Genomic DNA, 17,675 nt, shown 5'->3' with positions numbered 1-17,675 from the left:
TAAAGTAATTTTGTGTTAAATGTCCAAATATTTCAGTTATATATAAAACAAATTAATAATGTTAAATTATTCACTTAATTTGCTATTATTATTATTATTATTATTTATTAATTAACCGTTAATCAAGAGTATGAAATTACATTCAATTGGTTTTATTTTGCACTATAATGTGTTTATAAAATATAAAAATGTGACCAGTTAAAATCTACTAAATAACAACATATAAAAAAATATTCTTATTGTTCAGCTCTACAAGCCTTTAAGTCTGCATACTTGTGTACTGTTCTTAAAGGTCAAGAATCCCATAAAGTCAAACATAAGAGTGCCTGATTATGGAAATAAACGTTGAGCATGTAACTGGACACTTGTTATATCCCAGCATTTCAATGCAGTATTACATTTACCGACGTCGATGGAGATAATAATAATTTCGCTGTGCAAACAATCTGTGCCCATTCAGAAGAATTCTAGTTCATTTTTGCCATGTGTAATATCTAGGGCTGGCGTGCTGTTCATGTGAAATGATCTAAAGAGACGAGAGAAAGTTTGTGTTGTTAGGAGGCCTCTGGCCTTTGGGCCAATGTAAGGTCACATGGCACATTCCAAACTTGTTGCCATGGCACGAATAGGGTGGTGTGTGAGTGCACGGTTTGTTGCCTGCTAAACATACAACCTCAGAGGGTTCGAACCTCCCTCGGCACAAACTAATGGCTCATATCCCATGTATGGCATTTGTGTCTAGGTGGAACGGGTTGGTTGTTGCCCAATACCTGGAATGCATTTCCCTTTAAAGACCTACCCCTTATACATTTCCAGCAACTGTACATGTAATCCTGCCAGTTGTGATTTGAGCAAGTTGTTTGTTGTTCCCCACTGCATTGCGCAGTGCTGGGCGGAGTGGCTGGGTAACTGGAGACCCCATCTGTGTGTACCAGAACCCTCCAGACCAGGCCTGCTGGCTCTATTTATAGTCCCGATACACAGTGTTTGCAACTTGCTATATGCAAGAACAGGTGTAAACAAAGCAGCTAGGCATGTACTTTAATTAATGGTTCAATCTAATCGAATCAATTGAATTCAAATTTTTTTTTTAACAATTTAATCATTTATTAAAATTAACAATAATAGTGCCCTATGAAATATGTTTTATTTTTTCCTGATATTCTGAGTTGGCCATTTAGTTAATCTTTGAAAATGTAATCGAATGAAATTTGAACAATTCCTTTAGTTTTTGTGGCATACTAAGTACTGCACGAGCACAACAGGATGGAAAACTGTGATATTCCTTAAAAAAAAAAATTTAATTAGGGGTGTATGAAAATATTGACACGTGATATCACAATATTATGTTTGGCGATACTGTATAAATTCTCAAAACACCATATTGATATGTATTTATTTGTTTACATCCAAGATTTGTGTCAGTGGCTTGGTGTTCAGTTTAAACCCAACCGCTAGACTTGCTGCTTGCTCAACTTCCATAGAATTCCTTGAAAACACTTGCTTTGCTCCACTCCTTTATAAATGCCTGAGCAGCGGTGCGCATTTTACTTTCGGTTTAGAATTAGCGATTTTAAAGCCCACTAAATTTTTTTGTACAAATTTTAGAGCTCACTAAACATCCTGATACCATCCTCAGCTACTGAAAGTGGCGTTACGATAGAATATGCAAAATATGTACTGAACGCTTTCCTCTCAATAAAAAAAACACAACAAAAATGACAGCTGTGAGAACAGCAGCAAGAAAGCATCTGATCATAGCAATGTGGATATGTTTGAACAAGCTCTGCAATTCAGCACTCCAGTGAAGCACTTTTACAATAGATGTAGATGCTTTAAAGCAAGCAGCTTTACAGTATATAAAAAAGTGTCATGCAGTGTACGATGCACTATAAGTGTATACTGTATACCAAAAGAATCCTGCAAGCACTTTATTATTTACCCTTTACTTATATTGCAAAAAAATAATGATTTGCGATATAAATGCAAATACAGATCCAGAAATGCAGTTTTGATTAAATAAAATAAAGTTTTTGCTCAGTTTTTCTTAAATTAGATCCCTTTCCAAAGAAAACAAGAGATATTGCTATATATCGCCTTTCTGACATCACTATATATCGTATATATATCATATCACCATATTCTTGCCAATTTTAATAAACTGTATAATACTACTACTAATAATAATAATTATTATTACTACTATTACTTTGAGAAGTACCTTCTAATGTAATATATTGCCATATTTATTTGTGGACTCTATGGTGTGATTTTATTTGCTTTTTGAGAGGCATACTCAATATTGTCAGATTGCATATCGTTAAAACAACAATTACGATATTACCGTAGACAGTATACATCTTACACCCCTAGGTACAGTAAGCGATTGCTAAGAAACACTGTTGATATTTTAAATCAACCCAAGCAAACACACCCCTCCTTTTATTGCTCCGCCCCCAAAATGCACCAATACACAATGCAAGAGTCCCATCATGAGTGGACACACGCCCTACTGCTGATTGGCTTCAAGTGTGTTGTGCTGCTCGGTCCGATCCACTTTCAACAGCGTTTCTCAGAAATCACTAACTGCACCTTTCAAATAATTTTAATTCTGTCCCCTAGGAGGACAGAGGTCCACCCCACAGTCCTTGGTTTCCTAATAGTTACCACCCTTCCAAAAGACACGTCTGCCAAAAGCATTACACAACAACCATTTAGATTTGTCAAACCTGCTTGTCATCCAACAACACATTTCAGGCAGAAGAGGCAAACCTAAGACACAGAGGGTGGATGACAGGAGAGGACCTAGTTTAAATGTCATCTGGATTTCAATGGCATTTCTACATGAAGCAATTACAAACAGGGCTGGAACAGAACGGCTACATAACATTTCCGTCCAGTCATAATGGCCATATATCAGCCCATCACATCTGAAAGACGACTACAGGTTAAGCTTTGGTTTATTCAGTCAAAAACAAACCATAGTAATTGGCTGAAACCAAAAGATGTACCTTATTGACATAAAATCATCCCTGTAACTACACTCATAATACCCAATATATGAAGGAGAATAACGATTAAAAGTAGTGAGGCTTAAACCTTCCCATGCTGTTGCGGATCATTTTTGACCAAATTGATGTTTTAAAGTCACCATGAAACAACTGTTTTATGGAATGCAGTGTTTATTATAAATGATTAACACATGCACATTTAATCTCTCCCTCCAGCAACTTTCACTCACATGAGATTGCAGCAATTAGTAAACAAGAACATTTTAATCAATTCTCAATGGACGAAATTAAGTCCTAATGGTCTGCGATATCGTCTACGATAAAATCGTGATTGTTGTTGTAACAATTTGCAGTCTGACATAGTCGAGTATATCTCTCACTTCGCAAAAACACTCAGAGAGAGTGCACGTTATTTTACGTCTGTAGTCTAGCAGGTTAGAGTAGGGCATGTGAGTTTTTAGAGATACTTTTGCTGCGTGATTTAGTCTATTAAAATGATTTAAGAAAATTCAAGATAAGGGGCAAAAATGCCCCTGTATGACTTTTATATTTATATCATTTAATATAGTTAATATCACACGAAGAAGTCAAGTGACTTACAATTTAGACAATATCCTTGTCATTGCTCCATTTTGCAAATGTAAATATACGGTAGTTCAAAACAAGCCACAGCACTGTTTCTGAGCAACAGGGCGGTGTTTCGTTACTGAATGAATCAGCCATTTGAATGATTTGGTTGAATAAATGATTCAATGACTCATTAAATGCTTTGATCCTGAATGAATCAGCCGTTTGAATGAATCGGTTGAATCTCAATGACTCACTTATTAATAGTGACTTGCTGCCAACTACTAGGGCTGGGCATGGATTTTGTTTTTTTAACGAAACCAGTGCCAAATCGAAACTTTTAAAATCTGGTGATGTGCCTGAACCAATATTAATTTGTTCTTCGATTTTGAGGTATTCACAAAAATGATCATTATGTCAGCACGGGTCACATATAAAGAACATCAACTGTCCACGACAGTCCTAAACCTAAGGTACCAACAACCACTGCGCAAAATGTCATCTGATTATCGTTAGCTATTAACAAAAATCCCAGAAAATACAGAGATGTCAATTTTTGTCAATATCACAGTATCCAATATAAAGTCCAGCCCTATTTTTTTTTCCTCATTCGAGAAGCAATTTCCTACGTCAAAATAGGGAAGAAAAGACCAACAGCATCTACATTTCATATTGACTTTCTTCTGCTTGACGTCAACCATTTAGCTTGAAATTCTGACTAAACTTCTGACTAATTGGTCGGTGGACCTTAAATGAGAGCAATGACTGTAAAGGGACTATTGTAATTGGGTATAAATGTAATATAATTATTGTTTATTCTGTGCTTATGTTTTTTAATTTCCATTTTTAGCAATTTAAGTGCTTTTTAAAAACGACCATTCACCTATTTCACTGTAGTTTAACTACTTTTACAAGCTAGAGTTTTTACAAGCTTTCTCAACACTGATAAAAACAATAGTTGTTGTAATGTTTGTTACAACAGTTAATGTAATGTTTGTGTACACATGTCAGGTCTGAACACACTGACCCACATGGATATTTTAAATCATTGCACTTAGTGTTTGGCTCTGAATGCGGTTGACCAACAGGTCAAAGAAGCCATGAAGGAAATAGCAAAAGAAACACTGCAACAGTTGGGCAATAATCACAAAGCCTGATGGCCACATGTCAGACTCAAAAATCGGACGTGCTTTCTGACAGAATTACATATAAACAACTATTTATCCACATCTAGAAAAATAACCATTAGAGACCAATGGGAAAGATTTCAAGCACAGAAAAGTGATTTCATATTCACATGCTAATATACAGCAGCTTCTTATCAGCCTCTTTAATTTAACCCAGCAACATTGGTCAAAATCGCCTGCATCTGTTAATACAACAGATGACATTTGATGGTTCAACAATCTGACATGTAAATGATCAGCCATGTTTCCTGTTATTGCTCAGCTGTAAAGAAAGACCCTAGTTTAATTATTAAAAAAGAGGAAAAAATACCCCATTGGCTTAATGATTCACGTTCAACACGATAATAAAAACGTAAACTCTAACAGGTCGTGCATTTAAAGGCAATCTACGACACCCATCCCCCAAGATCCTACAACTTCAGCCGAGGCATTCATCACATGGCAGCAGAATTCACTCGTAATCTGCTCCTGCATGCACAAGGAGCCTACGGTTAAGAGACAATATCTTGACATCCTCGTCAGGTGTTGCGCGCATATGCACAACAGGTAATGCATGCACATACAGGGGCGATAAAGGCGAGCGCGCGCCTTTCCCTCCGGTTTTTGACAGCCCCAGTGGTTCCGCCTCAAACAGCGGTGCAAATGAACACAAATGCATGCGTTTCATAATCATACCTCACTTTCCACGACATCGTGATAAGCAGGCGGAGGATCAAATCCTCCGGTGCCCGTGCGCCCGCTGTTCTCGCCGTCTCCGCTGAGGCCGGAGCCCGGGGAAGTGCCGCTCTCCATCGGCTCGTAGCCGTATCCGAGTCCCGGGCTTTCGTTGGTGAGCAGCGCGACAGCCTCGTTGATGTCGTTTTTGGCCAGGCGCAGGGCTTTCCGGATGGCCACCGGGTCTGGGAAACCCATGCATAACAGCGTGGTCATATGCTGCTCCTCCTCCGTCTCCATAGTGGAAGTGTATCGATGATCGGGGCTTCAGTAAGGGGGCACATAGCACAGGCATCCGGCTGTGCATGCCGCCATGTTTACAGTCGGTGGTGCGGCTGGTATCCTGTCACGATGGATTCCCGTCACAAGCAGAGGGCAGCGGGGCTGAGAGCGGGCCGCGCCAGGCCTGTGAAGCTGGCGTCTCCACTGACTAGCTAGGTGGGTGTAGACTGGGATGCTTTTCAAAATAAAGGTCAAATTGAAACGCGCATTCATAATAATAATAATTATTATTATAATAGGTACTTGCAAATGAAATTGCATGTGTATATAAACATAATGATATAAACAAAAATAAGTAGGAACTCAAGCAAGTAACTGAATAATAAAAATACAAATTAAAACGTTAGTTCAGCATCTTAAAGTGTGAATGAAAATATATCCCTTATCCTTAATACGTGTGTAAAAACTGTAAATTATGGCTCAATGTGTACTATACAATATGTACTCAAATAAATTAGACACGAGGGCATGAATTCCGATTTAATCATTATTTTGAAATGCATTTGACCGGAAATACATCTTATAGCAGCTCATTATTCGTTGCTTCACTCTTTTTAAATTGGCAGAGTTGTCATGCAGCCCCACCCATATCTGTATATAAAACATGTGTTTTCTGACCTATACTTTATTTATTAGAACACTTAGGCCCAGATTTAAATTTCACTTTTCTAATTTAGGAATTTAATGACATGCACGCCAAAAAAGAATATTATATACAAGAGAAAAAAGAGCAACAGATAATCTGAGCACATTAATATATTTTTTTTTTCACAATCCTCGTCACACTTCATATATTCATCGTATTCTGTACGTTTCGTTTCACCAGATTTTCTTTTTTTTAAAGTACTCGGTTTCATTTCACTTCATTTTCAAGACGGAAATGAGAAGTCACGTGAAAGTGGTTGTGGTCATGTGATCATGTGAGCTGAAAATGGCAGCTACGGGGGAGGAGGCCGCAGCGATGGACAGCATCTGTAAAGCACCCGCTCCTCCGACCGACCTCAACCTCACAGCCGAGCCCGAGCCTGAGCCTGAGCCCGAACCCAGGAGAGATGCGGCCACAACCGATGCGACTGAGACGCAAAAAGCCAAAAGACCCAGTAGTAACAGTGAGCTGCTGCTTTTGTAAACAATTCAAGCTGTGTGCAAGTCACTGCATACTGCAAGTTCATCTGTAGTGATTATCTAGCTTTCCAGTGCTGCTATTGATCGTGTTGTGTTCGTCTCATAATTGTTTTTAGCTAATGCAACATGTTTCTGGATATTTGCAACCTGTTTCTCTTCCTGTTTCTGGTTATTTGACTTGTTCTCTTCCCACTGAGATGAATGCGTTTTGTGTACAGTGACTAACTAGACTGTGTCCGTGTCTGTAAATCTAATAAGCTGCCTACCCAGGCTGCATAGGCATTTCAAATCCACATTTAATGCCCAGAAGTTCTGCCAGGGTATGGGACACCACTAAAAGCTTTTGCTGTCTGTAACAGATGAGGGAGGTGTGGAGACAGCTGAGGAGGCCACTGAGCCCGCTGAACCAGATATCAATGAGCTCTGCAGAGACATGTTTGACAAAATGGCAGTTTTCCTACAGGGAGAGCTCACTGGTAATGAAAATAGAATAATAATGATGATGAATCTGTTTGTAGACTTCTAGATCTGTGTGCGTGATTGTTTTGTCCTGTTTACTCAGCCACTTGTGAGGACTACAAACTCCTCGAGAACATGAACAAACTCACCAGTCTGAAGTACATGGAGATGAAGGACATATCCATCAACATCAGCCGCAATCTGCAAGATCTCAATCAGAAATGTAAGAAATGTGGCTCCGATATTGTTGCTGTTTGGATAGGCAAATGCTTAAAAGTCTATGATTGGATCATTGCAGTGATTATGTTTCTAGCATGTTATATGTCTGGCAACAGTTCTTCTAACCCTAATTGATGGAGTGTGTAGCTCTTCATTTCTTAAACAACCATGTAGGAAGACACATCATGGTCATGTTCCAGGATGACAAAGTCAAGATTCATCGGGCTCAAATTGTGAAAGAATGGTTGGGAGGGAGCATGAAGAATCATTTGCACACGTGAATTGGCACCTCTGAGTCCAGACCATAAATTCAGTGAAAGTGTTTGGGATGTGCTGGAGGAGACTTTACATAGTGTTTGACTCCTGCATTGCCAATACAAGGTCTTGATCAAAAATTGACGCACCTCTTGATGGAAATAACATCACAACATTTATTTCCAACCATTCTTTCACAATTTGAGCCTGATGAATCTTGACATTGTCATCCTGGAAAATGGCCATGATGTGTCTTCCTACTAGCCTGACGTCATCATACTCAGGTTCTAGTCTGATACTGCTCCATTGGGCTGTGAGGCGTGTTTCAACCCAACCAGGAAAGAAAATGCCTCTGCACTCAATTGACCTATCGGTAAGCCCCGCCCCCCTTAGTTACTGTTGCTAACTCGTTGCTATATCTTACAATGACAGCTGTCAGTGTGCAAACCTTATCCTAAGATGTTTTTGGACACAGAATGTTGCGGAAATCCCGTCTGAATGATGGCCAAACTTTACTGATGGTTTATCAAGTTTATTATGTCCTTTTTCACTCCAAAAAAATCATCGTAAGAGCTGAACAAACAAAGCATAAGAAGTGCGCTACTGCATTAACGTCTCATTCACAAACTATCTCTCTCCGTTGCATTACCATTAACATACACAGCAAATGACACAAAAACACATACAACTAACAGTAAACAAACATATACACAGACCGTATGCCTGTTCGAGGGTGCAGTTAATAACTGGTAAACTTTGTATCTGCATAACAACTCCGATAAACTGCGTGCGAGATCTTCCTTTCACTACGTTACCCGTAGTCTATAATACCCATCAAAATAGGAGTCCTCCTTAGCAGGACAGATAATGTAGACCTTAAATATATCTAAAATTTAATTAATTTACATATAACTAGTTTAATATGGAGAGACACTGAAATGTAGACCTTCGTGTTTTTGACTTGCAGTGTTAAGTTAACGTTACAAGACGTGAGAACAGTTAGTTATTACGGTTTGTATGTTAACAGGGACTTTAATCGTAACTTAACTAGAGTATGACAAACAGAAAATCCTCTCAGGATACGTGGAATCAGTGTTACTGTACCTCAGGCATGACATTTTAGCATTTTTGTGGCATAAACACCATCAAACCGATGAGAGCTTCGGATTTTCCAATGTTTCTCTATGGCGCTGACACCTAAAGATGTCCGAGTTCTGGTCCCAGCGCAACTGATACTCAACTGCTATTGGCTCATCTGCGTTCGAGGGGAGGGGCTTACCGATAGGTCAATTGAATAGACCTACAACCAATCAGAGCAACGGAGTAAGTAGGGGTGTAACGATATTCAAAATGAACCGAATAACCGCGATACACCACCCACGGTTCAAACCGCGATACTCTCATGTGGAACTGAAAGTGCCCTGCCCCTTCCTGCTGCCCCAGCCCAGCTCTCACTTCACCTTATGCCACAAAATATTTTTTTTCTTCCTTGACATTAGATTAAACAGTAATTAGTACACTTTTAACAACTAATAAGCTGTATTTTTGTTAAATATTTTTATAATAATATTATTTACTAAGTATACACTAACTTTTGTCTTCCAAGTGCATGTCACGTCACTTGGGTGATCGCTCAAGTTGCAGCATGGTGGAAGGACAAAGAGAGCCAGTTTCCCAAAAATGCTACCTTGAAGTCCCAGCAACATCGTCATTTTCGTAGCTTGTTACAAAATAAAAAAATCTCTCACCTCAGAAAACCGCTTTCCTGTACTGTAAGCAGTTATATTGCACTCGTAGCGCACACTCTTTAGGCGCGTGCGCGCCCTATAACGCCGTATATTATAAGACAGGGGTTTTCAAACTTTATAATGCCAAGGACCCCCAAATATGATGAACCTTTATGAGGGACCCCCTTCCTAAAATCCATCTATTTTTATGTAAGAGAAAATGTTTAAGCTGTTAGATAAATAGTAAGTATGACATTATAAATACAACATTGTTTCCCCAACTTAAATTGGCTATACTTAATGTTGGATGTATAAACCTTCAATTAAAAATGATTTGTATAAGCAACTTTCACAATAAATGTGTGCAAGCAGCTTACGTAGCGCGTTAAGAATACCGCCTCACAACCCCAGTGAGCGAGATGAAGGGGACTATAGTAAGGAAAACTCACTAAAGATACAATGCAAACATATTATATTAAAATATAATATTTACAACCATATATTAATTCTAGAAAATATGTATACGGCAATAAAGGAGAGAAACCTACATAAGAGTAGACTTTTTTAGACTGGTTTGACGTGTGTGAGCTGGGAAGGATTTGCATGCAGGTATTATGTTCATTCTGTTTATCAGGAGCAGTTTTCATGTTTCATTAACAGTTCATGAAGTATTGTGTATTCGCCATGGTAACTGTTGTCAGGGTTCCCACGCTTCTTGATATTAATATATAATATTTATAACCATATATTAATTCTAGAAAGTATGTATACGGCAATAAAGGAGAGAAACATAGAAATTAAACAGTTAAGAGTAGACTTTTTTAGACTGGTGTGACGTGTGTGAGCTGGGAAGGATTTGCATGCAGGTATTATGTTCATTCTGTTTATCAGGAGCAGTTTTCATGTTTCATTAACAGTTCATGAAATATTGTGTATTCGCCATGGTAACTGTTGTCAGGGTTCCCACACTTCTTGAAAGTACTTGAAAGTTCTTGAATTTCAGACGCATGGACTCAAGGCCTGGAAAGTACTTGAAAACAAACATAGGTCCTTGAAAGTGCTTGAATTAAGCATGAACTGCATTTTGTTAGAGTAGCATGGTGCTATTACAAAAATTGGCCTTCATGCGCTGCCAAAGCCAGAACAAAACAGCATTACGGGTGGATGCTATTTCAATATATTTCTGCTGTTCCATAAGTGCCATCTACTGTCAAAAGCCCTATTCGGACGGTAATTGTTTCTCGTGGGGTCGTAAGGTATTTCCATCATTGACAGGGGCTAGTCTGTGATTTTTTTTTTTTTTTTTAATTTTTTTATTGCCGTCTGAATCCAGAATGTCAGTGTTTTTCTCCCACCACCCGCGTAAAAATCTTCTGTTTTAGACTAACACCAAGGTCATGTGGTGATTTAATTGCCGACCGAATCCACATCTCTGAATTTTGAAGTGATGTATTCTTAAACTCACTGTTTATATCCTTTTTGACCTCTGTGGAGCCCCGTACGGCTGCGCTTCGCTGTAATTTGGATGCATTTTAAAGATCTAGACTTTTATTACTGAAATGCTGGCAAGTATTTACAAGAGCAATATATTTCATCACTGCTCAAAAAATAAAAAGAAGAAAAGCATGTAAACGTTTGAAAAGGGCCGTTATTACGGCAGCATTATATATGTTAAATATAATATACAGTATGTGCAGGTCTTAAAAGCCTTCAAATGGATTTAAAAAAAGGTACATGTACAGGTGATTTAATAAATAATTTTGCATATTTTTAATGCCTAACAATTAACTTGTCCATATCTTTTTCCATGTATACAATATTATCTCTATATTTTGATGTTTTAATTAAGTAATGATTTATAAAAAAGAAAACTAAAACTAGTGTGAAATAAATGTTAAAAGCAGGAATAAGAGCTGCAAACTGCGTCTTGTACACCAGCCTCTTTCCTCATTGGATTTTGTAAAATTGGAAATTTTTCCTCATTGGAAATTGTATTTTAGTTGTCAGTATATGCTTTAGCGTTACTGCATTAATGATAGACACAGGTACAGTAGGTATTTGATATACTGTGCAGATTGGCAGTAACACACCCACCTTTATCGTATTTATTGTGCTTGATTTAAATTAAAAGGTGCTTTAAAAAGTCATTGAATGTCCTTGAATCTGGTGTTCAAGAAAGAGTGGGAACCCTGTGTTGTTTACATAACCTCAAAATGCCACTTTATTTTAACTTTGTTTTTTTGTTTATTTTTAAATTAGTGTGGTGGCTACTTTTATAGTATTAACAAAAACAGCTATTTAATATCTTTAACTTATAGGCCTATTTATTCATCAGTATTAGTCATATTCATACAATTAATGTATCCAGGCTATCTTCCTGCATGTTTGTTTAAGAAATGTAGAGCTACACATCCCATCCATTAGGGTTCGAAGAACTGTCACCAAACATATAACATGCTAGAAACATCATAACCTCTGCAATAATGATCCAATCATTGACTCTTGAGTATTTTCCTTTTTAAATCCAAACAGCGACTTTTTATTTTGGCTGGGCAGTGGATAAAATCAACCAACATATGCGTTTATTCATGTTAATATGACAGTGTTTTGCAACCACATTATCCTGTCACAATGTTCTTTTAGAAATAAAGTACATTTAGGACCGCTTCATTAACGTCATCGTTACATTGCAAGTGTTTATTTTGTGTTTTGCTGATAAGTGAATATGCAAGCCATATACTGTATATTGATCATATTAGAGTATGTTCTCGTTTTTGGCTTTAGATGCCGGTTTGCAGCCTTATCTGGATCAGATTAACCAGATCGAGGAGCAGGTTACGGCTCTGGAGCAGGCTGCATATAAACTAGACACATATTCAAAGAAACTGGGTGAGTACAAACACTAAGAACACTGTGGGGAAAATACTGCATGTTTGAAGTAATGTTTTACTATTTGCTTTTATATAGACATGTTTAATTTGATTATAAATTATATTATTTTTATTAAAAAATGATTAACCAGACATAGAGAAAACAAGGTTTTTTTTTAATCGTTTTTTGGTTCCCTCGACAAAATACCAATAGGATTTTTCCATTGGCCTTTAGACTATTGCAGAAAATAAGCTCTGTGACCAACACAAGTTTATGATTCTTACACATTTTATCATGATAATCGTCACAAATGAACACAACTTAAGAATTTTGAAGCCTAAATGCAATCAGCAGGAGTAAAAAGCTAATAGTAGGCTATAAATTAACTACAGTCACATGTGTCTAGTCTTCTGTCAACTCTTTCAGTTTCTGGTTAAAAACATTTTCCATGAAAGCTTGAGTTTACAAGAGCACAATTACAAACACAAGGCTGTTAAAGTGGACCAGTGAGTTTATCTGTAAAGGGGCACTGTAAATTTTAGCGGCATCTAGTGGTGAGGTTGTGAATTGCAACCATCCACCGCTCACCCCTCCCTTTCAAAGCACATAGAGAAGCTACGGTGGCCGACACAGGACAAAGATGTCATCGTCTGAGACAGCAGAGAGTAGCTAGCGCTCTGTAGAGACGTTTGTCCGTTTAGGGCTACTGTAGAAACATGCCAGCGCAAAATGGTGTCCTCATTATAAGGGGAGCCGCGGTGTATGTAGATAGAAATGGCTCATTCTAAGGTAATAAAAACATAACGGGTCATTATGTAAGGTCTTTATACTCCACTGAAAACTTAGTTTTGTATATTATATTGTAGGGGTGTAACGGTACACAAAACTGACGGTTCGGTACGTACCTCGGTTTTGAAGTCACGGTTCGGTACGAATTCAGTACAGCAGTTTTACAAAATTGCTTTTTAGTAATTTTTATTCAACAGTGGTTTAATGAAAAAAAAAAAAGTCCTTAAATTAATTCAGTTATAACTAAAAGTTTCTTAAAGATAATGCTGTACTATATAGGGAGCCCTTACTTACATATTGCTATTAAAGATTAACAACAGAGCCCAAACTATTAGCCTAAATTCAGTTGCTATTTATTTTTTTGATATAATAATCAACACTCATAAGCTTCACATAAGGCAGTTTTTGCATTAACTTCTAAATCTAATTATTATAATTTTTTTCGCCAATTTGTTGAAATATAATCATTTAGTGGCTGTAATTTTCATGACCGGTTTATTTAAACATACATTAAATAAACAAGACATCACAAACAGGCTAAGTAGTAAATAATGAAAATATAGGCTAATATAGTGCATGTATTCAGTGAAAGAGTTAATCTCTCTAGTAAACTAACAGCTGTGGACACTGAATGACTTCTGAGGTAAACGTGATTCTACACGACATTGTTTACAGCTGTTTTATTGTAATTCCGCGGTTGAAACACAGATGGGGCGATTACACAACATATGATACGTTTCAGTAAGTTGTAATGTATCCTTAACATACCTTAAGATATTAATTTATATTTATTCTTTCTCAAGCGGCAGCGCTCGGTGCGAGAGTGAACGCGATCATCTCCGATCATTCCTGATCGCGCGCTGCCGCTTGAAGTTGAACTGATACACGTCTATCACTCACGTCACATTATCGAGCTTTAAATGGCATTTATCATTTGAATTTCGTGATAAAATGGACTGAATACTCAATTGTTCGTGTGGGAGCTAGGATTGAAGCGGATTGAAGCGTGTTCCGTGCTTTAAACAAGCCGACTGTTAACTGTTAAAGATTGCATTCATAACCGATCGGTACACGCGCACACCGAACCGAGAGCCCTGTACCGAAACGGTTCAATACGAATACGTGTACCTAGGGGTGCTCCGATCGATCGGCAACCGATCTCGATCGGTCGATAATCGCTTTGGGATGATTGATCGGCGGTCTCCAAAAAGGCCGATCTCATGAACCGATCGCATGCTGAAGACACATAAAACCCGCACCTGCCGTGAGAGCTAGGGCATGATATGCAGCGACACCGTCTCATTCTCTTTCCAGCGCGGGTAAAATAATTATAATGCTGAAGGTGAGGTACAATTCATATTTCTATATTAAATAACTTACGCAGTCATTTGAAAACGTTCTGTGGGACGTAAGTTCACAAACAGCGCGTGTGAATCACCGCGTGCGCGCGTGCTCTCTCTCTCCCTTTCAAAATGCTCAAATGGCTTCACATCAGTGCATCGCATGTGCACTAAAAGCGAGCTGCACAGTTGACACAGGATTTGCCACTTTGCACAATCGAGGCAGTGTCGCATCGTCACTAAAGTTTATCATTTGCATTTATTTTTAAGTCTTGCCAGTGTTCAAACCGCACTCGCGAGCACGGTCTGGAGAGACACACACACACACACACACACACACAGGCCATCTCACAAAAAGCTTGCGAGTACAAATTGCGCTGAAATGGTCAGATACACACAAATGTATGTACTAAATGACCGTCTTGACGAGTGTGCACGTAAACCCCGTCGTGACTCGCGAGTGAACGTTTGTTCAACTGCATGTTACCGTATCCGTGTTCGCTCTTAAAGTGACAGCTGTCGAATAAACTGCTGCTGTCTCTGAGTTTCTCTTTGTTTTGTGTTGTTTGATGAACCTTTATGACACTCACTGCTCTTGAATGACTAACTTTTGCAACCTTAAGTGTAAGGATTAATCTAATTTAATTTATTCAGGGAAGACCAATATTCATTTACATTTGATTTCTTATTAAATGTCTTTAGTATTTCTTACCTCAATACTAATGTTAGACCTACCTGAAAAATTGTTTTTAAAAACAAAAATGCACTGCATGATCAAATATTTAGGTGAGTTAAGTTGCAGTAGCCTTAAGTTATCTCATTTTCTAAAATAAACACTTGGTGGTTCTTCAAGATCTTGACTCAGTTAATTTAGAGTTAGTTTCATTTCTACAAATGGTGCAAACTCTGCAAGATTGTAGATAAAAGATTGCCATTCTGTGATCGGCAGTGATCGGCAATCGGCAGATCATGATCTTGGTGATCGGTAATTGGTGATCGGCCCCAAAAATGCTGATCGGAGCATCTCTACGTGTACCGTTACACCCCTATTATATTGCATTTCTGTCAATAGATCCCCTAATAAATATTACACACTGCACCAACCTCTTGAATCCCATTGAGCCACTAGTTAACAACCGCCTTTTTCAAGACTAGTACAAAAAAATCACAAGGGTGTATTACTTATGTATTTTATGCCATAGAATAAAATGTGAAAATATCTTGAGCTTGTGTTCACTACAGACCTTATTTCCCATTCATTTGGGACTATAGAACCGGAACGGCTAAAACCCAGATAGCAAATGACATCTGGCCCAGTTGTGGCCCACATCTCCCACAGTTTTCTGGCCCACATACCGCATGGAAGGACAGCGGTGACTCAACCATACATACCCTCATCTGGGCCAAATATGACACGGGTCACATGAGCCACATCTGGGCCACACACAGCAAGCCACAACTCACACTAAAACCGGCTTGATGTGCGTGGGCCAGATACGGCCCATGTGACCTTTGCCGCTGCCAGTACTGTGCCATAGTTGGCTGTCATCCCTGCAACACTCAATGGAGAGCTGCCTCCACCATGTCTGGAAGAGCGTCTTGTGATGAAACTAGTTCCATCTCCTATCACAATCAATAGAGTTGTCTACTCTGTAGGCGCCCATTTCAGATGACACGCACCTCTTTTCTATTTTTAAACTGCTGTGCAGCTGCTTTTATTACCATTGAACTTTTGCAGTTCAACTGAGATCAAATTATTTTACAAATAGCATATGTATTGATTGCAAAGAACTGTATATTTTCATAACCTGACCATCATTCAGAGATCCAGCTTATGATGTTTATAGTTTTTGATCTACTAATTTTACTTGTGCTATGTGTAAGATTATGAGACTGGACTTAATAAATAAAAAAACCTGAATTAATTGCTGAAAAATTGATGGTTCACTGATTAAATGGACATTAGATGGCGCTATTAGACCAAAATAGATGCTTGGCTCCTCTTCTGTTATAGTAGATCACTCAGATATGCAGCTTTCAGTATTTTGTTTTTCACTTGTGTAATAACTTCTATTTGTGTGTTTATTTACAGAGGCCAAGTTTAAGAAACTGGAGAAGCGGTGAAAATGGCCAGGCCCTTTTTCAATGTAGTCATCCTCAAAATGTTTCTCAGAGATTGTTTGTTTTATGCACTAAACAATCTACAGAAGGATATCACTCACACACACACAAATGTATGATACACTCTATGGTATTGTCATAGTCCCTAGGTTATGGACTGTTCAGCAAGTAACAATAATACGCATATTGAACGCTCATTTATTTATCAAAAGCTATGCTTTGGTTTTGGATTATCCGGGCAAGACTGCAAAGGGCAGGAGTATAAAGTTTGAGATGTGTTCATACTGACTCCTGATCTCAAAATACATATTTAAGATTTCAAAAGGCATGAATACAGATAAACCTGTACAGTGTATTTAAAATTGCTTGTTATATGTTGTTAAAGATGATTTAGCCATTATTTCTGTTTATGACTTTTTTGTATGTTTGCCGTTAGAAAAGCGAATGTTTTGTTAAACATTTGTATTTGTATTGCTGTCTAATTATTTTCAAAATCTTAACTAACCTAACTAAAATGTCAATTTGTGAACTTTTTGAATAAAAAAAGTGAATGCTATTACATATTTTACAGTTTTCCTCCATCAATTTGACACATTTCTCCAAACTCAAGTCTCTGTTCTCAATTTTTTACTAAACACACTTACCTAACAGATAACTATACAGCACTGTATTTATTTCTGGTTATGCATTTATTAAGTAAATGCTATTGATTTTATAGCATATTCAGCATAAATACACTAATGAATATAGCAGCAATCATCAGGGTCCAAGCATAAATGCCCCAGTTATTTCAGTCTAATATAATTCATATAATATAATTCTGTGGCTTGGGATGGACTCCAGCCATACCACTACACTACAGAGGATAAAGTGGTTGGAAGAATGGATTGATGTCTGGCTATAATAGATTTTGTACAAATTCTTATATAATAATGCGGCAATAAACGAATTGTCACTACTTAAAACATGTTAGAAAAAATTACATAAATCCTGTAGAAATACTATAAT

The 17,675-nt window shown here is 37.9% G+C and overlaps 2 protein-coding genes across 5 annotated transcripts in view; one reads left to right on the top strand and one right to left on the bottom strand.

Annotated features, from left to right (window-relative positions):
- Window positions 1–5,930, bottom strand: part of usp24 (ubiquitin specific peptidase 24) — an 80,128-nt gene extending 74,198 nt beyond the window's left edge. For all 4 annotated transcript variants that reach the window (XM_079830909.1, XM_079830910.1, XM_079830911.1 and 1 more), the window contains exon 1: window positions 5,441–5,930. In XM_079830909.1, the coding sequence (XP_079687035.1) occupies window positions 5,441–5,719 (279 nt within the window). In that variant the 5' untranslated portion in view covers window positions 5,720–5,930. The remainder of the gene's footprint in view (window positions 1–5,440) is intronic.
- Window positions 5,931–6,311: 381 nt separating this feature from the next.
- bloc1s2 (biogenesis of lysosomal organelles complex-1, subunit 2) lies at window positions 6,312–17,268 on the top strand. The gene is made up of 5 exons (XM_079830908.1): window positions 6,312–6,870; window positions 7,246–7,362; window positions 7,449–7,568; window positions 12,331–12,435; window positions 16,639–17,268. The coding sequence occupies exons 1-5, from the start codon at window positions 6,693–6,695 to the stop codon at window positions 16,668–16,670; spliced, it is 552 nt and encodes a 183-aa protein (XP_079687034.1). The 5' UTR covers window positions 6,312–6,692; the 3' UTR covers window positions 16,671–17,268.
- The last annotated feature ends 407 nt before the right edge of the window (window positions 17,269–17,675 follow it).

This window comes from Gobio gobio (genome assembly GCF_949357685.1).
Source record: "Gobio gobio genome assembly, chromosome: 12".
Taxonomy (NCBI): Eukaryota; Metazoa; Chordata; class Actinopteri; order Cypriniformes; family Gobionidae; genus Gobio; species Gobio gobio.
The sequence above is the reverse complement of the archived record's forward strand: the minus strand, read 5'-3'. Positions and strand labels throughout refer to the sequence as shown.